Source organism: Pempheris klunzingeri, chromosome 22 (genome assembly GCF_042242105.1).
Source record: "Pempheris klunzingeri isolate RE-2024b chromosome 22, fPemKlu1.hap1, whole genome shotgun sequence".
Lineage (NCBI taxonomy): Eukaryota > Metazoa > Chordata > Actinopteri > Acropomatiformes > Pempheridae > Pempheris > Pempheris klunzingeri.
Genome location: NC_092033.1, coordinates 3,857,664 through 3,885,656, shown reverse-complemented (window position 1 = coordinate 3,885,656; position 27,993 = coordinate 3,857,664). Strand labels below are relative to the sequence as shown.

Here is a 27,993-nt window from a genome sequence, read left to right as displayed (position 1 = left end):
ACACGTGAAATGCAAACAAACACTTTGTTGTCATTGATATAAGATGAGTTCATATGATTTTAATGTGTTTTTCTGTTGGGTTTTCTCTCTTTACTGTCAGAACTGTCCCTGACTCACAGTGCATGGGAGTGGAGGTGAGCTACCACATACATAAGAGTGTGTTACACACTGCCACCAAGCGTTACAGTTTGTAACTGCAGTGGAATTAACATTAAGCTGAACAAAAACTATGAATAAAAACCAGTGCCAAGCAGATGATTAAGGAAATATGACCTCTGTCTCTAATCACCACAAGCTTCGAACAGTATTTATCCTGATGGTTTGCATGAGAGTTCAGCGCTCATGCAGTTTTACATGTTAATTCTGTTTCATCCACAGCTCTTCAACTGCACCAGCATGAACTTTTGTGAGTGTCTTAAGCATCTCCAGTTAAGCTGCCCATTTATTGTGTATAAGCTGGAGAAGAGACAATGAATTGAATAGGTGTTTTTTTTTTCTTTTTTCAATCCCACAGCTTGTCTAGAACACAAAAATGGCCCCATGAATGGCTGCGACTGCTCGCCAAGTCACTATTGTAGAGGAGGTTACCTCAGTTCAGCCTCCAGTGATGTCAGTGAAGTAACACACATACGTTCTGTCCATGCTGCTGTTCTATGTGAGGCAGAATCACTTCAGAATTAAAAAAGATGCCAATAGTTTCTGAATTTTACAACACCACATAAGTTGCCACACTTCTTTTGAGCAATATCTTATCTCTTGTCTCTTATCTGACTGTGTTTTAGGATGATGAGTGCTGTGAGGCTGCCTCTTCATATATGGACCAAGCCTGTAGTGCAGATAGCCTAAACCAAAACCTGGGCTCACAGAGGAGTCCAAAACAAAAGCACACCCAGCCAAGGCTGCACACCCCGCCCTTAAACCCCCAGATAAACTTCAGAGATGATCAGAAAGTTATGGAGAACATGGCTCGCCCAGATAAAGCCTCAGGAAGTGACAGCCTACAGGCGGGACGCAGCACAGCTCAGTTTTCGTCTCCTCGGAGCTCAGAGCCGTGCAAATGCATGAAAACATCCAACGAAACTCGAGATGCGGAGACTCAAACCGTCTCAGCAAACCCCAGGGCTGAGACATGTGACGCCTCGACTCAGTGCGGCTTTGTTGAAGCCACTGGGATCAACTTGAGCTCACCGCCTGTCAATGTGTCAGTACAGCGTCCTGCCACAGGGAGGCAGGCCGACACCGCTGCACAGCCAAACACACACTCATCTTCATCAGGCAGGGAGGGGAGTGGAGGCAAGCACACGCCTCGGAGCAAGAAGAAATACACGGCTGGGTCTTTGTTAGGCAGCAAACAACTAACTAACAAATTCACTAACAACAGTGATGGCAAAGTGATCCTACAGAGACCCATAAACCCCTTTTCAGGTGTTCTGAGCACGACTGGTGGCACAGGTATAACACGAGGCCCAAAGACTGACCTCACATGCAAATTTAAAAACTTACATTCATGTTTGCAGACGCATGTTTTCCCACGCTTTCTGCTCTTGTCTCTGGTTTAGGAAAGGAGAACAGAGAGGGCACGGATGAGAGAGGGCAACAAGAAAATGGCCGTCTGTTGAAAGCCCTCCCGATTGAAGCGAGGGAGGAGGTCACATCAGCCACCAGTGTTAACAGACTCTCAGAAGAGGCCCAAACACTTCAGGAAATAACCGACATTTTGCTGCTGTTCAAGCACAGGAAGAAGGAAGCAGACGGATGAAGGCAGCAAGAAATGACATGAAAAAAACATGTCTGTTCTGTGCATGTTTTTTAATTAGAAACAATATTTAACAGTTTGTTTTAAGCACACAAAATATTTAGTGTTTGTTCTAAGAGACAATAGTGAAATAAAGTCCCACAGCATTACTTTGATTCTTAAGTTTATTCCTTTGTCCATATACATATTCAAGTGTTAAGATTTCATGAAGATATTTATTTTTATAGAATATAAACTCTAGCAAAACATATACAGCTTGAACAATCAAATATACTATACAGCACTCTATTTTTAGTAGTATTTTTGTAATTCCTCGTAAACTGTAGAAACACAGAGTTGGTTCACATTGAAAAAAAAAAAAAAAGATTCACCAGAAGTGCACATCAAAAGTCCCCTCTGTGGTAGAGGACAGTGTTAACACAGCTGGATGTTAACACACAGCTGAACACCTCATGATCTCGGACAAGGTTTCAGCCTGAAACAATCACGGTAAATATTCGGTCGACACAAGTTTCATCACACGACCCGTGTTATGGAGCTTCATCTGCGTGTGTTTCACCTGTGATAATACGTTCAGTACAAAACTAGTTTGTGCAGGTTTAAGATAACTCATCCTGGACCAAATGCCACGTAAAACAAGCTGCTTTTCTCCACTTGTAAACATAAACAAGCTAATTTTAGGAAAGTGAGGAACTAATGACTTCTAACCAAACTACAATCCACAATTTAGAAAGCCGAACACAACAGACTGGTTTCCAGAAGTTGTGTAGGCTGTTGGATTTATGGGCTTCATTAACTACACACATTAATTTAACTCCCACAACTACAAATCATACATGCTTTACATTGTAGCTGATCATTTTCAAGAGCATACGATGAGGATTTGAGTTTGTTGTGCTGCATTACTTTAAATTTCAGCCATTGTTTTGTTCCAATTTCAAACAAAGGTTTAAAGGTTCCCATATCATGCAAAATGTTTTTACTTCATTAAAAACAGAAATATGCCTTACGTTTGTCTATAGAAGCCAAAACTATGAGAAATACCATCCTACATTTTTACTCCTGCTCCGTCTTTCAGTAAATGTGTGTCAAAATACACGCTTGAGATTTGGCTCCCATTATGATGTCATAAGGGGATCTGTTGATCATGTGACCAGCTCCAGCCTGCAGGCTGACTGCCCCCTGAAAACCTCCTGAATCCACCTCGCTGTCCACCACCAGCTCCCGGTAACACAAAGATGTCGAAGGCGAGAGAAAAGACAAAAGATTGTTCTGTTTTTTTTTGTATTTTATACCAATTAAATGTACACCACGTAAACCTAAACCTAGTGAGTAGGACCTTCAAATATAAGAATAAACTTAAAAAAGAGCATCATATGGAACCTTTAAGTCTGCGCAAGATCATTTCCATCACTTATTTTAATGACTGGAAATCAATGACCACTTGCCAGGTAAGAAATATCTCACATCGTGCTTTTGAAAATGATCAGCAATTATAAAATACAATGATTTGCAAATAATGGGCTACAAATGGTCCTTTAAATCCATGTTAACTAATTATTCCTGTAATATTAATTATCCATTTCCTTATAGGCATCAATATGTAAATATGACACCTTGACACTACTACAAAATATTACATACTTGACATAAATACTTAATTCAACTTGTACAGGTCACTGAAAATGCCACTATATTGTGCCACGGCATTTAATGAACAGCTTGTTATTTGAAAAATATTAAAAAGAGGCATCACATCTCACTAATTCATGATTGTTTAGGACCCATGTGCCAAAAATGACGGACGTGATCCGTCTTGAGAAACCTGTTTGTTGGACACAGTAAGAGCGCAGCCTGTTTAAGCCTTATTTACCTGTTTTGTTACACAAAGTTACTCCGTAGGCTACTTCCAAACAGTTTTTGCTACACAGAAACCTATGTGTGTTTGACTAACAAGGTGTAACCTCACACAGTTTTACACTTTTACAAAACGACATCGGCAAATTACGCTAAAGCCTACTCCTCGACTTCTGACACGAGAACCACGTAAATGATACGCTCTGCTATTTGTACATAAGGCTGCGGAGGAAGACAGAAATCAAAATACATGAAACGGTGACTTAAAAAAATAATATCCCATCACAGGTGAAATGCAAATATGTACATGTCAAATAAAAAAAGCTACGTAGACCTAATTATCATAAGGTGATTCAACACACAGGGATTTGGACTGAAAAACGGCCATTAGGCACCTTCACAATACACAGGCACTAATATTATCATGTTAAAGACAATGAAATACTTCAAATACAAGTCTCAATCATAAAACCATGGTTTTAGTTTACCACTGTCTTTGCTGGACATTATACGTTTAATACCCAGCAATAACAACCAACAGTCAGAACATAGTTCGGTTTATAACGTGGGCTCATAGTGAAGAGAGACTGTACTGTCCACAGTCCTACGGTAAGAACTGCAAAAAGAAACAGTATTTGTGATTTGTTGCAAAGATGATTGAGAAACAATATTTAAACAAAACTGAATAAAACAAATTAAATCATTAATATAAAAAAGCAACAGAGTTATAATCCCTTCAATGCTACTAGATTGGTGAGTAAGTTTCTGTAGGCACCAACTGACAATCCAAGTTTTCTCGACTTGAACAATATACTGTACATCTCTGGTGTTTGCTTTTCATAAAAAATATCAGAATGATTGCAAACTAAGCTCAGATGAGGATGCGACCTGTATGTGTGTGTGTGTGTTATGTTATGTTACAAGCTTAAGCAACACTTGTTTCATACAGAAAGGCATGATGGTCCTCTAGATCAATAGTAAGTTACAACTGCTGTCGTGTTTTCCCGACGCGCAAACCACATTTACATTTACTGTACCTTTCTAAATGGAGTTCTCAAAGGAAACGTGTCTTGACGTAATGCTGTAGGACGGCTGTGTCATGTTTTATTTTCTATACTGTATGTACAACATCATATAGAAATCATAATTGATATTTAGCCAGAAAATGTACAAAATATTAGGGACATGTTATTGAGCTGCAGCTGCTTTTGTAAAGTACGTCACCATCGGCCTTATATTTTGTACATGCAGTGTGGTCAACAGTCTGTCTGTGAAAAAGACACTGAACTGTCTGTTATGTGTGGAAAAGACAATGTTTTACCCTTTTGTGAGTGAGATATTTGGGGTGCATGTTTGACTGCTGATGCCAGATCTGGAGTCAGTTCCTCATTAACTCAGAGAACAGGCTGAAAACATTCATACTCCTGCTAACTGCTAAAGCGTTGCCATTGATTCTGGATCTTGAATTGAAAGTGAACTCGCTCACGTTGCTGATAGAAGCTAAAGGTCTTTTAAACTTAACCTCGTAGTGAGAGTAACCAGTGGCTCCTCGGCTCACACAGAAAAAGAAAAATATTACAGACCCAACCACTCTGCATGTTTCAGTGAACACCCAGAGGCAGGCTACCAACACTCAACCGTCCCTAGTCCACGTCAGATGCGTCGTTGTCCGATAGATGGTAGTTTGAACCTTTGACTCGGATGTATTCAACCTGCCGTCCCTCGTCTGAATCTGAGGCGCCGCAGGAACAAAGCTGGTTTTCGAACAGCGATTCGATCTCCTCCAGACGCCGGGCTTTGGTCTCCGGCAGGCAGCCGTAGAAGAAGATGAAACCCAACAAAGCCATGCTGGAGTAGAGGAAGAAAGCTCCTGGGAGGACGAAACCAAAGAGCACAGTGTGACTACGGACAGCCACGGCACAAACACAAGGAACACACTGCCTTCTAGAGCTCGTACACATGTTCCTGTCATAGAATATACAGAGCAGGTCTGGACCAAACTCCTACATTAAGGACTCAAGAATCCTCACATGAGCAAGCGTCAGGCAACAATGGCAAAGAAAAACTCTCAGACAAATACCAGGTCATAGGTTGGCCTCAGAGGAATATGACTAACACCTGCAAAATGAATGGAAGTCTATGAGAAAATGACCTGACTTCTCACTTGATTTATTACTTATTTATTACTTAGTTATTAGTTCAAAGTCTTCTTTAATAGAGCGTGATGTTCATTTAATAAAGTTATGGTCCCATTCAGAGTAAAATAGACGATAAAGCATGAAATGCTTTAGGGTGTGACTAACCAGCCAATCATGCCTAAACCTAACCAGTCAAACGTGGAGGTCTTTGCAGAATGAGCGTCACTTCTGCTTCCGAAACTCAAAATGCCAAAACTCCAGGCCTCAAAACCGCGGTCAACAAACCAATGGCTGACGTCATGGTGGCTACGTCCACTTTTGCTGCACCGTCTACGGCTCTTGTTCAGCGGCAGAAAAAGAAACGGTGGTAGTGACAGCAGATCCCGAGGGCAGCTAATATTGAATGTCGACAGAGATGTGTGTGTGTGCCAACAATGAAAATGGCATGACAGCAGGGTTAACAGGAGAAAGTAATACCACACAGAGAAACAAACACACCGAGAACATTCCTACAGGAAAACACTGACAGAGATTTAATGAGATTTTTCCGGCCACTGTGATCTCTATTTTCTCCTTCTCAAAGTGTCAGAGTGTCATTTTCACACTACACTCTGCATTATGCTAAAAACCATTTCTACAACATCATCACGCGTTTTTTCAGCTTTGACACTGTTTTTTCTTTCAATGTGAATGATTCTTATAAACCGGATGAATGGAGGAACGACTGGAATCATTAACCCGCTGCATCTCAGGATGCCTCCGCAATCACTGCTGATGGATCGATCGGCGGCTCTCACAAAAGGTCAGCTCCTTCCTGTCTGAGGAGAAACCTGCTGTTGATCCACAGTGACTGAGGAGGTATAGAAGGCAACACCTCGGGGTATCAGTCAGCGGTTACCTCCTTGCTGGCCTTGATGCAAAGTAAGGATTCTGTATTTTACACAAGATGAGTAAGGATTGACAGAGCTGGATGAGGGCTGACAACACTGATGGCTGCTGGTAATTGTTCCTGACAGGAGTGTTTAGTTTGATTAAAATTACATCAGTTCAGTCTGACTGGGTTTATAAAATAAAAAATCATGATAGAGTTTCCCTACTTTTACCCTGCTCCTCTTTTTATACAGAATTAAAACTCTAAAGTTTTGCCCAGAGACTGACCATAGTAGGTGAAGTACTGAGCCAGATGGAGGAAAGTGAGAGACACCAGGATGTTAAAGGTCCAGTTGATTCCGGCTGCGCAGGCGTTCCCTGTGCTCCTCGCCCACAGAGGGTAGATCTCTGAGTTGATGGTCCACGGCATGGGACCCATCCCTAAAACGGAGATATGGATATTACTCTATGAAGAGATGGAGGCAACGCTAATGTGCTGATGTTTAGCAGGTATGATGTTTGTCATAACGACCATCTTTTAACATTTGCTAATGAGCAAACACATAAAGTACAACTCAGGCTGCAGGTAAAAGTCATTAGTTTTGTATATAAACCATAAGTCAGATGATCACTTAAGTTATTAAAATTCATCCCATAAAGGACCATGAATATCTGACTCAATCAATTTTGAGATATTTCAGTCTGAACCAAAGTTAAAACATCTATGCAAGTTAAACCACATACGAAACACAGGTTCGATCTCTCACCTGGAGCAAAAGCAATCAGGTAGAAGACCAGTCCCAGTAAAACCAGCCAGGAGTAAGATGTGGGACAGTAGTTGTAGGCCCAGTAGGTGTGATCTCTCATCAGGCTGGAGTTGGAGCATCTGGAAGAAGGAGGCACACTCAGTGGCTTCTCAGTCTCTGAACTATGGCCTATATGTTCCAAATGTTCCTGTGTTATCAAAAATATTCTTCCACCACAGCGGTACCCCCCTCTGCTACATCCGAAATGCATCCACATACTCAGGCAGCATCCTGTGACTCACCTGCCCCATGCCGCGAACTCGGTGGAGGCCTTATTGACTGGCACGCAGGAGGAGGCGAGGAGCGCTGAGCTATTCTCACGGTAACAGAAACCACATCCTGGGTCCAGCATGCATGGCTCACACAGCCTGCAGGCCAAACGGCAGACACATAGAACATTAGCTATAATTTCACTGAAACCAATCAGTTCCACACATTTCTGTAGGATAACTACAGTATTTTATTGATTGGTAGGTACAAGAATGTTTGGAATTGGTCCTGTAGATCGCTGGCAGTCCTTCAGGGCAATTGCACCTGTTCAAAATACATTAATTAAAAGTGCTTGTTTTTGCCACTGACAGGCCCGGACTCTTATTCAGAGTGTCTAACACCATTATGGAAAGACTCCCTACAGAGATAAACCTGTAAGATCCTTTTTGTTTAACAAGAAACAGCTGTTGTAACGTGCAATTCAAACCCACCAGACTCCACTGACAAAAACAGTCATTTTAGCACCGGAGTTGCTGGTCTACTGCTACCTCGACTGGTTAGTTTATTTGTGTTATTGTGGGTTACACAAATATTGTGCTGGTTCAGTGACAGCCCTTTTAAACACCAAAGTCCCACAATAACACAAAGAAACTAAACAATCCAAACACTGGTAGACCAGAAACTACAATATAAAATTACTATTTTTGTCCATGGAGTCTGGTGACTTTGAACCCGAGCGATGTAACGGCTGTTTCTGGTTAAACAAAAAGCATCTTACAGGTCTATTTCTGTAGGGATCATCTCAATAATGATCAGAGCCTGTCAGTAGCAAAAACAACACACACTAATCCAATGTAGCTGCCAGTGGAGGTGATCTAATGGACCAATTCCAAATTTGTTCGTACTTACTAGTGATTTTGAACTGAAAATATGCAGAAATAGCACCAGGGACAATCACAGACATATTGTCTTTCACGTTTGTCTAAAATCTTCCACAACCTAACCCCTAAAATACACTTATCTGTACTACAAGATGGGACTGAAACAGAAAATAACTTTCAATCCCGTCTAATTGAGACTCTAATCGAGATTTGAAGCCTCATTACCCAAATCAAATTCATGTATGGACTGTTCCCCTCATACAGGAAATTATAAATCAAAATTAAGAGCAAATTACAAACAGAGTGGGATTCATCATCATTACATCTTCATCCTGTCTTATCCCTCTGTTGTCTTTGTTCATTAAAAGTGCATCTTGTTGTGCGCCATCGTCAGTTATATGATTAGCAGTGCACATGTAAGAGGGTTTGAAATGCTGACTTACTGACAAATTAAATTTTCACAAGGATGCGCTGTGCTGTCCATGCAGTGCCATCAGGTTTGCTGTTGTAGTGGAGGTGCATGCGATGTGTGTTTTGTTTCAGAGGTCTATTTTTGCAGTCTGCAGACTCCCATTGCTCTAATTACACACTGAGGTCAACCAGACTAAAATAAAACCATGCATTAGTACCGGAGGGAAGCAAAAGCAAACACAGAGGGAAGGTGAGGAGAGATGTGCAACAGCTGAGCTCAGATTCAAATGATGCAATTTGAAAATGTGTATAATAATGGTCATTAATAAATATCATAAACTCTGCAATTATGCCTTGTAGTAACGAAGTACTTTTACTTGAGCATATTTTTAGTAAAATAACTGTACAAATTTTTTTGGGAAACACAGTATTGTTCTTTTGACTTTTCTATCACCAGACCACCGACGACCATATCTGAGTGTTTGAGATTCACGAAATGAGGAAATAAAATTACTGTTTTAATTCCATACAAACATTTTAGACATTTTGTGCCGGTAGCAGCTTCAGCTTTGACGCTATGGTTGGTCAATGACTTTTACCTGCCAAGCTGTCAAACTGGGACCCGGTCCTCTCTACGGGCATTTCCATAGACTTATAGCAGATTTTACAAACATTTCATACTGCAGGTTCTACAAACAAGTCAGTCCATCCAGTAGGTTGTTTCAGAGTCACTAAATTCTGTCAATGCATTGTGGCAACAACGCACAAAAGCACAAAAGAATTACCTGAGTGCAGATACAGTCAGGTAATGTGTGTACTTTGTCCACCTTTGATTATAATATAGCTGCATTACAGCTGGCAAAACCAACTGCTAGAAATTAGGACCAAACGTTTGTCTACCTCCGTCTGAAATCAGGGACACGTTCTTCAAAAAATTGCAAGATATTTGATTGGTGCTAACGTCATCACTGTACACTTTAATTGCATCATTTCCCAGGCAAGCTACAGTCAGACCCCGCTGGAGACACCACGGGGAGACGCCCTTACACGGGACGTCCCATCCACATCGAGTGTGAGAGGCTGCTGCTGTGGTCAGTGAGGAGATGTGTGGGCTCATATGGAGTAAAGTGAACTCAATGAAGCCACTACAGTGTGGTAAAAGCACTCATCTCTTCAAATTACCTCTGTGTGTGTGTGTGTGTGTGTGTGTGTGTGTTAGAGTGTGTGGGTGCTGGACAGCGAGTCCATTAGATGCTGTTTGTTGTTATGATGAAAGACCGTCGTTACACGAGTTTCATTTTGTGTCTGTGTAACTGAGAGTAAATTGGCACATCTCTGGCTTCCATGAAAACACACTCAAGTTCTCTATCTGTGTGTGTGTGTGTGTGTGTGTGTGTGTGTGTGTGTGTGTGTGTGTGTGTATATGTGTGTGTGTGTGTGTGTGTGTGTGTGTGAGTGAGTGTGTGTGTGTGTTTGCCCTTTGTTGCCAGTGGAGACAATGGAGTGAACTGTGGCTGATTTAGCTATAAACTTTGAGAGATGACAAAAGTCATGTAGATGTGAATGCTATTTACCCAGCATCTTTACAGTATTGTTTCCATGACAACCCATTGTTTTATCCAGTTATTGATACATCAGTCACAGGAAATACAGAATACATGTTGTGACAAATCTGACCTTCAGCCAGATTTGAGTCTGAGTTCTCAAATACTCCAAACTCAATAAAGAGATCTGTTTTAATGTATGTGTGAAAACTTGCTATAACTTCAACACAGATTTCCTTTCAGAAGGGTTTTATCCTCCGAAGCTCTCCATTACTCAGCGTGGTCTCCTGCATTCAGGATTGATATTCTGACATCGTAAAACATTGAGTGCTTTCACAAAGAGCAGAAGTGCTGTAAGGTGAATGGTGGCCTTGCTTTCGCTCTGGTTTTCTGTGCATAATGTGACAAAGGGTGAATAATGATGCTTGATATCAGCCATAGTGAGGAGCTGGTTGAAAGGGGAATGAAAAAGCAGATTAACACCCCTGCATCTTCAATATCGTACTATTAAATAAAATTCTCAAATATGTGCAGCACAAATCCTCGACCTGAATGTTGATTTGTTTCATATCTAAACAATGTATAGTTCTTTTCCCCTTTCTATGTTTGGGTGTGGGACTGTGACAGCAGGGTGTGTCGGATAGTAATGGAAATGTCTTTGCTTCGTAGCATTGGGAGCCCAGCTAGAAGTTTGTACTCACTGGTATTTGGAGCAGGTAGAGTTGGCCATAGATGGGTCTAATGGGTGGAAGGTGACAGGAGGACTGTGCTGGGCAGACATCAGAAAACCGACGGCCAACAGGCTCAAACTGAAAGACGTGCCTGATGAGGAAAAATGACACATGCAGCATGTAAAAACACGGGCGTTAGGATCTGCGTACGTCACTGCCTGATGTGGGACTCACCGAGGATACTGCCCAAGGTGAGCTTCCTGCGCCCCACTCTCTCCACCAGCCACACTCCCAGCAGGGTAAACAGGAAGTTGGTGAAGGTGGTGAGTCCGGCCAGCCAGATCGCCAGCCTGTCGTCCCGCACTCCCGACATCTGCAGGATGGTGGCGCTGTAGTACCTGTGGGACACAAAGCAGAGTAGCTGTCTTTGTGACAGTGAAATAACAGTATGGCCAGTCTAAGAGTGGAAATGGTCCCATTTTTTTTACCAAATAAAGAGCCACAAAGACGCCACAATGATTGTGGTTTATTACAACTTGGTTCCTATTTTTGTAGTTTTGGTTGTAAAGACAACAACAAGTCAGCCTGAATGTTTAAAGGAGTTGTGAGACATTTTTGGGAAATTCCAAAAAAGTGGTTTATTACTTCAAACCACTTTATCTGATGTATCCATCATCACTGCAAATGAAAACTGTGTGCACACAACTACAGCACTTAGAAGTATAATGTCATCAGCAGTGATGAAAAGCTACAGCCAAAACTACAAAAATACGTTTCAAGTTGTGATAAAGTGGAAAAGATCCTCACTACATGAAAATGTTTGCAGTAATAATACACAATATTCTGAAAAATCAGTCAAGACGAGTCAACAAACCAAACCAACCACAACCTCTCCTCTTGAGAGCAGACCACCAATCACAGCCACTCGTCTGGAGACAGCTAGCGATTGGCTATAAATAGTCGCTTGTAATGGCTCTTCCTCTCTCTCCTGTTACCCCCCCCCCCCCCCCCCCCCCCGTCTGTTCTCATACAGTATAATTACAACTCTGGCACCACGTTGCTAGACAAAGGCAGATTATCTCCAATCATCATCAACAAGGTTCTAAACAGGCTGCGACCAACAACGCAGGCACCTGCATGGGGTCCAGGTTCCACTTCAATTATAATTTGATGCAAGTACGATAGAGGGGGGAAAAAAAGAGTCACGGACAAGTACACATATGTCGGGCACACACACACATACACCTGCAAGGGTTCTATTTAAGGAGCCATTATGGAAATGTGCTTGAATGATGTACGTACAGGCACAGAGGCTGTATATGAACACACTCAGTGGATTCAAGAACCCGTGGAGAATGCAACACAAATACAAAGGAGGTGATACTCATTAAAGAAAAAGCCAAAATAAAAAGTCTCCAGCGTTGACTGTCTCTATGTGTCTCTATAGGCAGCTCCAAATTAGCATTCTGCTTTTCATCTCTTCAAAAGAATTGTTATCTCTCTCTTTGCCAAAACAAAGACATTCAACAGAGGGATTTGCATAATAACTCTTTACTTTTTCCTTTGCCATGGTATCCAGTCAGACAGAACAAGGACGGAGAAAGTCTGGGTTGAAAGCTCGACCTACGGCAGCACAAGCTTTGGCAGGTGGTAAAAGTTGCATACGGCCTTATTAGTCATCTGCAAACTCAGATACATACCTGGAAAAAGCGTGTGCTGAGTGGATACACAGCGAGACACGGCTGCGCGCACTTGGACGCACTCAAAAACACACAAAAGAGATGAGTTTTGGAGCAGCAGCGGGAGTGAAAACACTATTTCTGCTCTCAGCAGTGCAGCCTGCTGTGTTCCATCTCCAGCCCTGCATTTTACTGATTGCAACACACACACACACACACAGAAAACACTATGCTCTGACTTAAATACTACTGTGAATAATAGCCTGCACAAACAAAGTGATCATTTTTCTGACCACTGTGCTGAGAAGTGCATCTTGTGTTAAATGTTAAAAGCCTCTCAGAAATGGAATCTCAGACTTTTAGAGCAGCCAGCGGACGCTCAGTGGATAAACTTGAGTCGGTCCGATGGCCGATAACTGTGATTATCCATCTTGTGTGCTCCTCTGGTAGTCGTTGTGTTGTTACTCTAATAAAATGTGACTGGATTGCTGGTTGGCAGGCGAAAAGAAGGCAACACCTTGAAAATGTTACAGTATAGTGGGGCGTAGTTTCAGTTCTGCTTGTGCTGATTCTGAGACAGACTTAAATTTTGGTACAAGAAATCAATGCATGAAGAAGTGCTGCTGCTCAGTCGTCTCATGGAAGTCTTTCCCCGGCTGTGAATGCATCATTATAATGGGTGCACAAAGAACGTTATGGTACCAGAAAATGTCCAGTATTCATCCTGGGAGCCAGTTTTGTTAAATGTTAAATGAGCAAACTTATTTCTTTGTGAATCAACCTGACAATGAAGTGTGTTTAATGATGGAACGGCAAAAGTTACATTTAAACGGAGGCAATAAGTCCAACTTGCCTCATTTTGTGGTTTGTTTTGTTGTATCTTTTCCTCTACCATGTTTAAGGTTTTATTTTGCAGTGCCGCGAGCCTGAATGGGACAGGTTCAAGCTGTCACCCTGATAGAAAGTGACACCTCTCTGTCTGAAACACCCACTACTTGTCAACTATTAACACACATCTCAAAGTGGCAAGAAAACCCCTCTCGGCAGCCGAGCAGGACCTGAATGTAACACATCACATCAAGGTAGTTCAAGATGTCTGACAAAATCGGCTACAAATACATTTATTAGGTTATTAGGCACAACCTTTCTCAACCTTTCTCTTTGAATACTCTGTATGTGAAATAGCCCTAAATAGGAGCCATTTACAGTGAGAAGAATGAGCTTCCAATCCATTCATTTTCAGATAAAATACATTCTCCATCATTACACACAGCTAATATTAACATGTTCAAAGGTCAGAGCCACAGTGTCTTGGTTTATAATCCATGATGACCCTCCACAGTGATCACTGGAACGACACAAAGGACAAAAACAACCTTTTTTTTTGCTTCCATAACATGTCTTCTTTCAAATTAGAGGAAATAAAATGTCTAGAATACACATACACATTCATTTCTTTAAAAGCTGTTTTCTCAAAATTACTCTGAGACAGAAATCTCCACTTCAGTAGCACTTACATTCACCAGACATTCCAGTTTTATTCCTATCTATATTCTGAAGGCTTTTACAGAGGATTTGTTCATATGTATGCGGCTGCATGTATAAATTGTATTCCTCGCTTTTAAATTGCAGACTTAGAGAGCACCTTGTGAGGACAGGTTTGCTTGTAGATGAGCAAAATGGATTTAGAGAAGCCAGAACACATATTGATCATATACATATATATACATATATACATATTCAGTCACTTAGAGGAGAATAGATAGATTTCAAGAAGGTGTTAAATTCTGATGTTGATGGGAAGCGTTACTGTACCATTAAGTCTCTTTATCAAGCACCTACTGCCTGCATTTGGGTTAATTTATACACAATGGGATGGTTTTACCAACAATGTGGTCTGAAGCAAGGAGATGTTTTGCCTCCAACATTATTTTCTATTTATGTTAATGATTTTGCTCTTCAAATGAAAGCTTTTAGCCTGGGAGTTAAAGTATGGAGGTATTGCGGGTATACTATTCTACGCAGATGACATAGTTTTACTTTCTGAGCATGAGGAAAATCTGCAGATTAAACTGAACATTGTTGCAGAATGGTGCTGGAAATGGAGATCAGTGGGAGGACAAGATAAAACACAAATAGTACATTTAAGACAAACATCACTGGAGAGAAGTTCAACAGATTAAGGACAACATGTTCCTTGTGTACAGAGATCTGTGGATATATGGTATAAACAAAACCTGTTTGTCTCATAAAGAATAGGTGTACTCTCTGGTGTAAATCTTATATGAAGTATAACCCAAACAAAAGACGGAGATCCCTCTGTGCACAGTTATGTTCAGGAACAGCATCACTTGCCCTTGAGACCAGCAGGTTTAATGCCTCTCCAGAGGAGGACAGACTTTATTTGTTATGTCAGCTGGGTGAAATGGAGAATGGGGCTCATTTTTTGTTCTTATGAGACACAAGAAATGTTATCGTTAGTAAAATGTCCTCAATTTTTGCTCATTTCTTTTGGCTGGATGATTATGAAAAACGTATGAACTATTTTTATACTATATCGACAAACTATTTTATACAGATTTTGTCGACCAAGCTTGTGAGAGAAGGAAGAATATTTTGTTTAAAACCAATCAGTAAAATAACTTGTAGTTTTGTAATTAAATGAAAAGTAATTAAATGTTTTAACCCACGAGGGTTGTGCATTACATGGAAATCGACCAATCAATCAATCATAGCCTCATTTATATAACATTTTATTCTACACTACTTCTATACAGCTGACAGTGATGTCCTGTGTACAAACCTTTGGATCCAGTATGTCAACAGGATTTTGAACCTGGCTTTATCCACTGTTCAGATTTCTCAGTTGGAAATGAATGCAGATTAGTGTCAATGTGTGTGTAAATTAGTGTAATTAGATAATCATTTGCATATTTAAACATAAAATTACTGAAGACAAAAAATAATTGTCTCGATGTAAATAATCATCTGGGGAGGTTCTGTGGTGTTATTCCCCTAAAAAATAAAAATCATATATCATACTCTATTTCTTACACACACACACACACACACACACACACACACACACAGATGTCATCTTTCTCTGCCCCACAATCACACACAGGCACACCCACATGCACAAACACACCCACTGTGTTTTACATAAGAGACCCTGCGGAGCGTCTGTGCGAAGCAAACACGAGAAGGTGTGATCTGGCCCTGACCCCGGTCTGAAAATGGAAACATGGATCCACGCTGCTGTCACGCTTCGGTTCCAAACCTTTCGTTCAGAGCATTAAAGGAGAGTGACAACACAGACGTCAGCCGGGGAGCGAGACAGATGCAGCGGCAAAGAAAGCGAAAAAGAAAGAAAGAAAGAGACCGAGATAGTGATAGCTGTAGGGCGCAAATGGGTGAGGAGAGTGACAGGTGGGAGAGAAAATATGCACACACGCCAACACATTTCACGGGTACTTTTATGTATCTATTATAGTTCTTCTATTGCATGTCACCAACTTGTCAGGTAGTCATTTGCACCTATCACTAGAATTGGAATAAATCGAGTCCCTGAAACCAGACTCCAGCCAAATATTGCCGCGTTTTATACAGGTGGTTGGTAAGTCTGTCAGTCTCTTTCTGACAGTGGCAACTTCAGATTCCCACTGGAAACAGAAATACAGTGATTTGCAGTAGAGATGCAGCAGAGGAATATAAGCTTGATTGCCGTTTTCTTTCTTAAATAGATAATAGACATTCTCCCTCTTGTATTCAATTGCTTCCTGCTGCTCATACTCCATTTACATGGGTGGTGGTGAGAGGATGCCGCTGACTCATGGTTGACATTTACTGACACATTACCGGATCGTCTTGGAGGCTGCTGACTCCTGGGTGTGTACAACATGTGGTCTTATAGGACCACTATGGTGGCTTTGCAATTTTAGCCCATTAGCGAGGCAGTGCACATACTTTACCAAAGGACTTTTCCAAAGTATCCCATAAGTGTTGAGGTCGCACTGCCAGACTGTTTTCTATGACTTCAGCAATTCGTCTCATCCGAAAAAAAACCCATACTAAATAATTACACTTTCCTAGTAAGAACTCTGTCTAATTAATGAACAATGACCATCGTCTTCAAGTAGCAAAGGTGAAAGTAGCAGCAGTGAGTTTGTTATTATCCATAAAAGGTCGCACCAGACAAAAGCACAGAGAAATGTATTTGCGTGTCTTTGTGTAATAAGTAATGCTTGGTGACACGACGAATACCTGCAGGTTGTATAGTGGATACTATTGGTTCGGGCTAGTTTGGTTAATGGCAAAAAGAAAAAAGGAACTCTACTGATGTTGCTTCTTATTCTCTTATTCTTTTTCTCTCTAATATTGTTCTGCAAAAGTGCATGATGCAGTACAGATAACCTGCCTGTTCTGCCTGTGAAAACTACCTGTGTCCATCTTTCATCATCCACTAGTACGACAAGAAAATCCAATAATGTAAAAAAGATTTTTACACCAAAGTGCAAAGGAAATATGATGAATAATCATGTCGCACATTAAGCATGACTTCTTTGTCACTAAAGCTTCCGCTCCACAGACGTCATGAAAAACAGCAGCAGACGAAATCACCAGATCTGTGCGGAGCGATAAAGAGGAACACAAATGTCACATTTCCATCAGGTTTCCCACATGGTCTTTCTTTTCTTTCTGTTCCGTTTGAGGTCTGACTGGCAGTCTTTTAATTACATCATGCAATGATTTCTCGATCCCTAATATTCACATTACAATAATGGGTGAAAAGACACATTCATTTGCCTTTTAATTAGTGACTTTCCAGAAATTTGGACGAGTTAAATGAGCGCTAACATGTCATTTAGTGTGTGTGTTGATAGAGTCTTTGCTTATTTGATGAATTGCCTTGCTAGAAATAGCTTCTTCCACTTTGACCTCTCCATTTCTCTCTGTTCCTTCAAAGATCTGTGCTTTGAAGACTGTCTGCAGTCTCTCAATAGTGCAGTCAGAGTGGATGTTTGGGTGCATTAAATATGTGACATTGACACCCGAGACGGCAGTTTGGTGCATCTACCAGTAGTCAAACATGGAGGTAAACTTTTCTTAACCTTAACCAAGTAGTTTTAGTTGCTTAAATGTAACTATACTTTCACTACAGAGATGGCAGACCTGACCATGCTCACCTGAGTTTCTTTGGAAGCATCATAAAGGGCCATTTATTCAGGTATGATGATTTATTGATATGTTGCCAGGTAATCAAACCTGGAAGGTAACCAATCCAATCCAATCAAGCTTTATTCATAAAGTGCACTTAAAAGCAACATCAGTTGACCGAAATTGTTGTACAATCAGAAACACAATTAGTTAATCCATTTTATAAGCCAAGAAATAAAAATGTGCAACTGGTTCCAGAGTTTGGGAGCTACAACTGCAGAAGTGTGACCTCCCCTGTGCTTCAACTTTGATTCTGGGACAACCAGAAACAGCTGGTCAGCGTACCTGAGTGCCCATGATGGGACGTGTGGTTGTAAAAGGTCAGAGGGATCTCCATTAAAATCTTCAAATCAATCCAAAAGCATACGTGGAGCCGATGAAAGGAGGCCAGGATGGGAGAAATGTGCTCATGCATGCGTGTTCCTTTTAAAAAAAGAGCTGCTGCCAGAAGAACATATATTACTATAAGACAAGAAAGACTTGACCTTAGATAAAAAGCCTCCGTTGGGTTTGATTACTGAGTTGATCTGTTTATCCAGTTTAAAATGACTTTCCATTATCATACCCAGATCTTTAAGATTTTATGGTTTCAACGAAGACAGGCTCATATGGGGGCCCTCACAGCCACCACTAGGTCCCAGTATCAGGCGTCCAATAAGTATTTTGTTAACAGTATTTGTAATATTAAGCCAAGACATGCAAAACCACTGGTGAGGAGTGATGACAAACCTGTATGTGTGTGGTGGAAGGGTGTGAAGGAGAACTACAGGGACGACAGAACGCTCTAACAGAGTTCTCCTTATTGACTGAGCGCTGATCTAATTATGTAACTTAATAGTATGGATTTAAAGGGAGATGGAGACGGAGGGAAGGATCCACTGTAAGGCAACAATGAGAGAGAGGGAGAGCGAGCGAGCGAGCAAAACAAGCGTGTGTGTGTGTGTGTGTGTGTGTGTGTGAGAGTTGGCGAGTAGTGAGAGAGTGGGTGCAAATGAACGAGTGAGTGGCCGACTCACTGAGTAAGACGCTAAGTGACGAGGTGTTAGAGTGGAGAAATAGAAGGAGGCAGGGGGGAGAGAAAGAGGGAGCAGGAAGTAAGTGAGAAAAGCATTAAAAGGCGTGAAGAAGAATGAATGGTTGGAGAAAATAGAGAAGGAGGGATGTGGGTGTGAAAACAAGAACAAATGGACAGACAGGAAATATGTGGCTAGAGAGACAGAGAGAGAGAAAGATGGAGACTCTCATGGGAACTGGCCTATTTTTCAAATGAATGCATGTGAACACGGAGCTGCGTCACATTTATGCTCTGGAACAAAAACGCTGCGCCCAAATAGGTACACCGCAGATTGTTCTGATCCTGAACTCCACACATAACACAACGTGTAGCATCTGCATATGTCTATCATCATCATCATCATCATCGCCATCATCACAGAAGCAAAACACACTTACTCCAACAGGTAGTAGTGGCAACATGAGCACACCTGTGTTACCAACAAACAGCAGCAGCAACAGCAAACTAACCAAAACCACAACTGTTAGATCACATTTGGTTTAATGTGATTTGCTGTGCTGCAAACATGAGGTGCATGAAGCTCAATAAAAAGCACAGCAATTAAATTCTGCACACAATTACTTTTAATGGTTTCTAAAAGTAAGAAAGGTTAAGGACCTGCACATCCATGTCACACAGGTTATCTCAAGTGGTTAATGAGTTACTGAATCAAGCTAACTGCCAATTAGCATGCTGCTAATGCAGCTTTCCTTAATTACTCTATATGAAATTAAATTACATATAACCCTGAAAAAATATCACAGAGGAGAAAACGGCACAACACAATATTATTGGTTATTTGACATTATTAACATTACCTGAAAGAAGTATCAAGTACACACAACCACCAGCAGCGTTTACTGACGTTTTGAGTGTGGTGTTCATCACAGATTGGTTTTCTTTGGTCCAAATCATGAGGGAACTATCCCTTGAAGTGCAGTTATATATTTTTATGCATTTAGGTATTTCAAGGCCTGTCCTGCCCTGAACCAAAAGGTGCAAGCAAAACTAAAAAGAGACTGAGGGAGATGTCAATCAAGCCCAGCGTGTAGAGATCCTGAGAGGAGGTCTGAACAGGCAACATAAGTAAAAACACCTGTGTGGGTGAATATGAACTCAAAATGAGTCAGTCTTTCAGTTTGGTCTGCTTCTGCTTTATACAAGACTTTGTGCAATATCTGCATTTGTTTGAACATGTTTGTGGTTTAAATTTCAAATGCATTCAGAATGAGCATGCTTCACAAATGGCATCGTGCTGTGCATTAAGCAAATGAGATGTTTGTGCTGAATCAAGGGGTGCATGTGCGTAACGTGGATCTGTGTGCATTTGATTAGAGGGAAAATTAGAATATTTCTCATTAAAGAGGATCTTGCTGCGACTCCACTGGAGACAGTGGATAAGGCTGGATTGATTAAGCTGCTTATGAATGCTTGAAAACATACAAACGTACGGGAACACAATGAAAACAACGCCGTAGATTTGTGCACCACACACACACACACACACACACACACACCACATAGCAGGCTCTGCCAGCTCCTTGCAGCACAGTGACCATGTACAAACTGGCGTTTTGTGACATTTCCAACATGACATTTGTCTGTGGCACCATCTGTGAGGCCAACTGGCCCGTGTCAACAAAACAAAACACCTAACTGCCCACTGAGAACAACACGCACTCATCATATCATATAGCATATCATATCACATGTAATATCAGATCTGTATTCATCACTGGTACATAAAAGAAACACCACAGTCTTTGGCTCATCTATGGTTCCTGATATCGCTTATTGTTCCAGTGTAGCCAACTACCTTCCAGGCATTAGTGATAGATAAATGTGCAAAAGCTACTTCAAAGACACCGACAATGTAGAAGTTTTTTCGCATGGGCAAAGAAAAAAAGATACCTGGGTTGGAAAACAAGGTGCCTGATTTATCCCTTTTGACAAAATAATTTGTGTTTTACTCTACTTTGGGTTATTATCGGATTAAAAATGGCTCCGTCTTGACCTGTACACTCGGACCACTTCCTGTAGAGCTAGGCGAGGGAAATACTTGCACCACATGTCTGAATTCAACACTGACTGAACTGTATGTCTGTCAATCAGTCAATGTGTCTGTCCTGGTATGTTAACAGTCAGCTGTCGCGCTGAAGAGAAAATTGGACTTTTCTAAAGAGCTCCAGGGGTCTTATTGTTTCCTTCGTAAAGTGCCTGGCAAAGAAAGTGTCTGGTATTTTACAAAGTGGTCAATGCGTCCATGGTGTTAAAAAGTGCTCTCAGTTTGTGTGCTAAGTGCTAAAATAATTGCTCCCCTCCATTTTGATGTTCACCCCAAGGCTGATATGTCAACAATCCACAGATATTTTTGTCACACCTTGATTTTCCAATAATCACTTTCCTTATTTTCCTTGTTCCCTCCCATGAAACTGACGCCACAGGTACACAAGAGACAATATGTTGACTGCAGCTACACACACACACACACACACACACATGCATATTGTATATATACAGTATATATTGTGTATATGCACAAAATAACAGAACACTTCACTCAATCTTCCACAGCTCCTGTACTTCCCCTGTACTAATATTTCTTGTTCCTCTTTTCTGTCTTCTTTTATTCATCTATCTTTCCCTCTGTGCCTGTCACACTGCCATCTTCCTCCACCTCATCACCATCAGTGTCATCTCTCCCTCTGCCTATCTGTCCTCCTCTCTCCTGCTCAATTCATCTCTCTCCATTTTCTTTCCCCCTCCACTTTGTCAACACAGTCCGCTGACCCGCCCTGACGAGACACAAACACACACAGACGGACACACAGCGGTCCACGATGACCTTTACAAGCTAGATTATGTGGCTAATTGAATCAAAATGATCCAGTGGCTAAATGGGAGGGATGATCTGTAATTTGACCACATGTTTTTATGCATTCATGACTGAACAACAGAGAGGGGAAGGTGGATAAAAACAAAGAAAACCCAGCAGTGGCCTTACAGAATCAACTATCTATGTATCTGTGTAATCTATATACGCATCCAGACAGTCAGGTGGAGAGGCATTCAGGGACAAAAACTCATGCGGGCAGAAAGACAAGCAGATCTGACACACCACCTAACGCCTGTTTGGTTCCTGAGAGATGTATTATTGACAAACACATCTCTCATCACCCAGCTACTCTGACAGGCCCATAGAGTGTGTGTGTGTGTGTGTGTGAGGGCAGGGAGGTTATTCATATAACAACCACAGTCCAGAGAGAGTGTGTCTGACATCATGAGTTCAAATCAACCTGCTGGAAAAAAATATAGTGTTAGGAGTGTGTGGCCATGTGCATGTACTCACATACCTGTCACGGAGCATATTATTGTGCAGAAGAATAATGTGTGGTGTCTCTTTGCACCTCGATGGCACCAAAAGGACTTTCACTCAGGAAACTGGGGTTCTCATGTGAACCTCTATGTCCCTGTTGGCTGTTATTTTTAGACTTAGGTGGACTATTTTTTTTATTAGTATTTTGTTTTCTGTTGCACTTTGGTTAGGTGTAGGCAACAAAACTACTTGGCAGGAGTAGGCACCAAAACTAGGGTTATAAAACATATTTTTTAGAAAACTGTCACATAGAAAAAATGTGAATATCGCAGCCTTTTTCTTACAGGTCTCAGCTGTTCCCCCAAGCTGCAAATTACATTGGCTACAGACACCAAAGTGCGAACAGCATCTGCCAAAAGAATTTTATGTACTGAAGACGACAAGCCCCTTATGTAATCCCACTGTTTCTGCAGGTGTGATTAATCAAATCAATCAACCATGCCCTCGGCTAGATAGATGGTCAACTGGCAACCTAGTGCCCTTTTTTTTTAGCCATACTAGCAATGTGGCTCCATTGATTTCCTGAGAAATTAGCTATTTAATGGATTGCTATGACTTGCTATGGCTTAACGCTTCATCTACCGCCATCATCAGGTCTCAAAATGTTCAGAGCAAAACTGATGAGATCAGCCTCAGCTGGACTTAGTGAATACTACTAATTATCAAAAATTAGCAAGCGAACATATTCAGCTAGGATGGTGAACATAGTAGAAATTATACCTGCTAATCATCATATTTACATTTTCAGTGTGAGCATTTGAGCATTTAGTTCACACCACTCAAAGAGCTGCTATCGTGGCTCTGGACTAATGTTTAGCTTAGTGCATGGAAGGCTAACGTAGCTTGTTCTTTCCTTTCTAGGTAGTGACCGTATTAACCTGCAACATCCATCTGAAACCACGTTTATAAAGGTCATTTATCTGTCATTTTACAACCCAGGGCTGCAGAGTGAAATACAAGTCATAGTCCCTTCATGCTGCACACAAATAGAACATTTATACAAATAATTACATGAGATAGATTTGAGACTCTGTTGTTATATGCACACTGGCCTGAAACACACACACACAAACATGGTCTATATAGATACATTACAGAGAGGGAGCCATAAGCACCTAGTCTCACATGAATGTTGGATGTTGGTGGATTGAGTGGTTTTGTGTTTTACTGACACGTCACTTCTTGTCTGCATAAATGCATGTGATCAGACAGCACGCTGCCACCACTGAGGAAACCAATTTGCATGAAGGTATGTCATGTGGACCTGCACCAAGTCTGATCTGCAAGCAGGAAAGCAGCTGAACAAGCACTGATCTTCCAACCTGCATCTTTGAGCGGGTTTGCTGTTAATCGTGTAGGATTATATTGGAAAACACGAACTTGACCAACATGAACTGGTGAAGAAAGAAAGAACGGAGCTCAGTAGGACTCTGTGTGATGAGTGGCCGGTGGATTCACACCACTTCTATGGAAGTGTCCTGGCTCCATCACAGCCCTCCTCCTCTATGTAGCCTCTCTGTCACAATTTTCTCTGTCTGACAGTCCACCAGCCTTTCCCTGACCCCTCTCTCTGTCTGTGCACCTGAGCCACCCAATTAAAAGCCTGTGACCTATGAACAGGGAACGACTGAGAAAGAAAATACACTAAATTCTGACCCAGGACAAATTCTTCTGATGATTCTGTTGAGAAAAAAAACAGATTTTTTAACAAATTAGGCTACAACTGTATTAGCCTTACCTTATCCTTCAATAGCAATAGAGTAGATACAGTATTACTGCAACACTCATCTGAAAATAAGAGTTTCAACCATGACGCTGCTGTTCTGATTGAATAATGCTGGACCAGGCAAACGCCTGTAAGATCACAGTGACATATCAGGACCCCTCTTAGTTATCTCTGAGTGCATTTGGCAGACTGGGATTTAGACATACAAACATGTCTCAGAGGCATAAGAGAAATCAGAGCAGTAGGAAATCTGTGTATTATATCAATGTGTTCGATTACAACTTAAGGTAATCCTTTGCCCTTATTCCCTCACTGGCACAAAGAAAGGCCCATTTCTTGTTGGAAATTTCACTTCGACTGCAGTGGCGGGTGGGACAGTGTGCTAATATGAACTCAATGTACTGTTTGTGTGAGCATATTCGAAATAGAGAAAAAAAAAAATCTGTGCACACAATGAATCTGTAACTGTTGAGATCCCAAGTTGAGGGAGCGGACTGTCAGAGCAGAGTGACAGACAATATGTGCTTTTCTAGCTTGGTTTTCTGTCACCAGTCCGCCAGCTTCTCTCGCTGCCCTTTTCCTCTGTTCTCTGTGCCAGGCCGGTGGTTTAATCAGGGAAAGCAGCTGGGGACAGGGAGAGCGGAGCTTGTCTCTAAGCCCGGCTGATTTACTGGCTCCCCAGACCTCCTTTATATCTCAGCAGCTAATAGGGCTAGCCTGGCAGCTTCACATGGGAACAAAAAGGCAGGTGGTAAATAGGTGGGCTGGTGAAGTATACAGAGGTAGGAAGCATTCAGGATGAGTGACATCAATGCTGGAAGAACCAGACAGCTGTCTAGAATGACTAAAATATACAGCATAGACATATGGTGGACGATAGAAGCAGAAATAGAGATGCTGTGTCCCAGTCTCATGATAGATGATACTTATACAGTACAGTATGTGTGTCATACTTACAGGTAATTAAACATTATGTGTGCTGCACAGGAATGAGACTTCGGATTAAACTTCAAAACCAAAAGTTTTGCCAAATGTTTTTGTTTTTCCAAAGATTCAATTCTCACTTTTTCTTTTACCGTATATTCAACAAAATCTCTCATCACCTCCCAAAAACATTTCTTTAGCAGTTGTGTTTTTCAGCATATATTCAGCAAATATTGTTTCCAGTTTGAATAAATGTCCTGTTTGGCTGTAGGTCGTCCCTTCATCGGTTGTTCATGTGGCTGCTCTGCCCGCAGCTTCAAGCCTGTATTGATTATAAGCTTATCCAGAAGTAATGTCTCCTTTAATTAAAGCTGCCCAGTCTCTGCCGTCTGCTCTCTGATCCAGATTCTGGATCCTGCTCCACATTACCACCACGATGTGATGATATTTCGTCCAAAAGGTGTTTGTGAGGAAATTCTTTTAATCCAGTCCTACAAACAGACAGACCCATTTTTGATTGAAATGATAGAAATGGTTGAGAAACTTATCTTTCAGACAGTTTGAGGGGAAAAGCTAAATCTGGAATCAACACATCTTGACTGGATGGCACAAAGACTAAAGACAAACCTGGATGGAGTTCAAATCTCACTGCACAAATCACCTCTGTGGTTATTCCCCCTTATAAATGGGAAAGATGGGGGAAACTTGTGAGCATTCATTTCACAAGACGAGGGAGGACAGTTGTGTTATGTCAGAAACAGTGTGCATCATGGGTACTAGTTTCCCTCACTTTCCTGTTAATTGTGTTGTAGCTGTTAAGACGGGACAATCCCTATTTTTAGGAGTATTTGTTAGTATAACAATTAATTAGTACAATAAATACAGTAGGCTACATGGACTTTGATGACCTCTTTTAACTACAGACAAATCTTCGGCCATTACCATCATTCTGATTTACCTCTAGCACACTTGCATGAGCTAAACAACAATTCTCGAACCAGGAAATGGTGCAAAGCAAACAAAGAGCAAGCAACTCAGACTGAGACGTAATTGTCAAAAATTGATTGTCCACAGGATGAGGCCTTTAACGTCAATTTTGAAGGCTGTCATTATCACCAAAGGAAGCCACGGTGGGTATTTTTGCAAATGAAAGGGCAATCAGATTTCCATTTGTACACCGGAGGCACATTTTAATGTCAAGTGTAAACACAACACAATCCAGACGTCACGACCTGACACAGATCAACTAGCAGACAGACCTTTTCAGAGAGACTGGAGGGACAGAGATGTGACAGATGTAGTCGCAGAAGATGAAGATGAATATACAGTTAGAGAGGCAGACAAATCAATAGACAGAGACGAGTATTTAAAGAGATTCGTGACACATCTAGTGTGTCACTCTTGTCAACCGCAGCTGAATTTTCTTTTTGCTCTTATCCTCTCTGCTCATCTTCCTCCATTCAGACCTCCACACACAAGCACACATATGCAAATGTCCATACCTTCAGTCTCACACTCCACACACGTGTCTCACACGTGCACATGCACAGACCCCAAAGTCCGTAGGGTCACATTCTGTGCATTAAATCAAACACGACCGTGCGAGCATGCACTTATCCTGTTGCTCTCACCTCCGACGGTTGCCAGGCAACAGCACATATCCACAGATTGTTTACAAAGCCCGTAATATAGTTCATCTCAAAGGGGAGGTGAGACAGAGACGGATGACACAATCTCCTCAGGTGGAGAGATAAAAAGTGGGCAGTAATACAACGAGGCAACTGGTCCGCGGTGTGTGATGTGCTGTGAAAGATAAGAGAGATGCTCTGTGATTTACTACTGTGCTGCTAAACCGAATGCATCTGTCTAGATGTGTCTTCTGTTGAAAGGAAACGGCTGGTGACAAACAGATTCAGTGTCAAGTATCTTGTTTTGATTAACCCTGAAGGCAAAAAAGACTTTCTTTTTCAATGTCAGTATGATCTAATGACAGGACACACTCTTGAGTTTGATCCATGGTGAGGATAACTTACAAAGTCACAGCCTCAAGTGGCACAGGTACATTTTTGTGGTTCCACATATTAAAGGATGACTAATTTTTAAACCATTTTTACATATTTTGGGTTGGAAATGACTGAAAGATACAAAAACTTTTGTGATCCAGTAGCAGAATGAGCTACAATGGCTATAATAAAAATTGTGCCAGATCAAGGTACATCCACTAAATGTGCTTGTTTTTGCCACTGACAAGCTCAGGTTGTTATTGCAAGTGTCTGACAATATCACAGAGAGGATCCCCACAGAGACAGACCTCTAAGATACCTTTTGTTTAATCAGAAATAGCAGTTATATTGCTTTGTTCAAAGCTACCAGACACCATTGACAAAAACAACAATTTTACACAGTAGTTGCTGGTCTAACGCTGTCAGATAGTTTGTTTGTGTTATTGTGTGACTTTGTGTTTTTGTGTATTGCACAATTGTTGTGGTGGATCCAAACTAACCATTTTAAACAAACAAGCTAACCGATCGAGGCAGCAGTAGACCAGCCACTCCCGCTTTCTGCAAGGTAAAATTACTATTTTTGTCAATGAAGTCTGGTCAGTTTGAATAGTATCATACAACTGCTGTTTCTGGTTAAAGAAAAAGGATCTCGCATGCAGCGAGGGATACTAAGAGGAAAACGGATCAGAGTAGCTGGAGATGAAAACATTCATTAAAGCATTTGAGTAAGTTTAGACAAAAACTAATTCTTTCTTTCAAAGAATTCTTTTTCAGCAATTTTCACTCAAGTAGACTCATTACAAGTCGACTAAAACTGCACGAGTCTTTGAATCCTAAACAGCAGCATACTTCATAAGTTACAGTTACAGA

General features: G+C 41.3%; 1 protein-coding gene across 1 annotated transcript in view; it reads right to left on the bottom strand.

Moving 5' to 3' along the window:
* Positions 1–4,737: 4,737 nt before the first annotated feature.
* Positions 4,738–27,993, bottom strand: part of LOC139221903 (proton myo-inositol cotransporter-like) — a 62,203-nt gene continuing 38,947 nt past the window's right edge. The window contains exons 5-10 of the mRNA XM_070853854.1: positions 11,379–11,542; positions 11,175–11,295; positions 7,670–7,795; positions 7,389–7,507; positions 6,910–7,062; positions 4,738–5,483 (exon numbers count right to left, since the gene is read on the bottom strand). Coding sequence (XP_070709955.1) covers positions 5,257–5,483; positions 6,910–7,062; positions 7,389–7,507; positions 7,670–7,795; positions 11,175–11,295; positions 11,379–11,542 — 910 coding nt within the window. The 3' untranslated portion in view covers positions 4,738–5,256. The remainder of the gene's footprint in view (positions 5,484–6,909; positions 7,063–7,388; positions 7,508–7,669; positions 7,796–11,174; positions 11,296–11,378; positions 11,543–27,993) is intronic.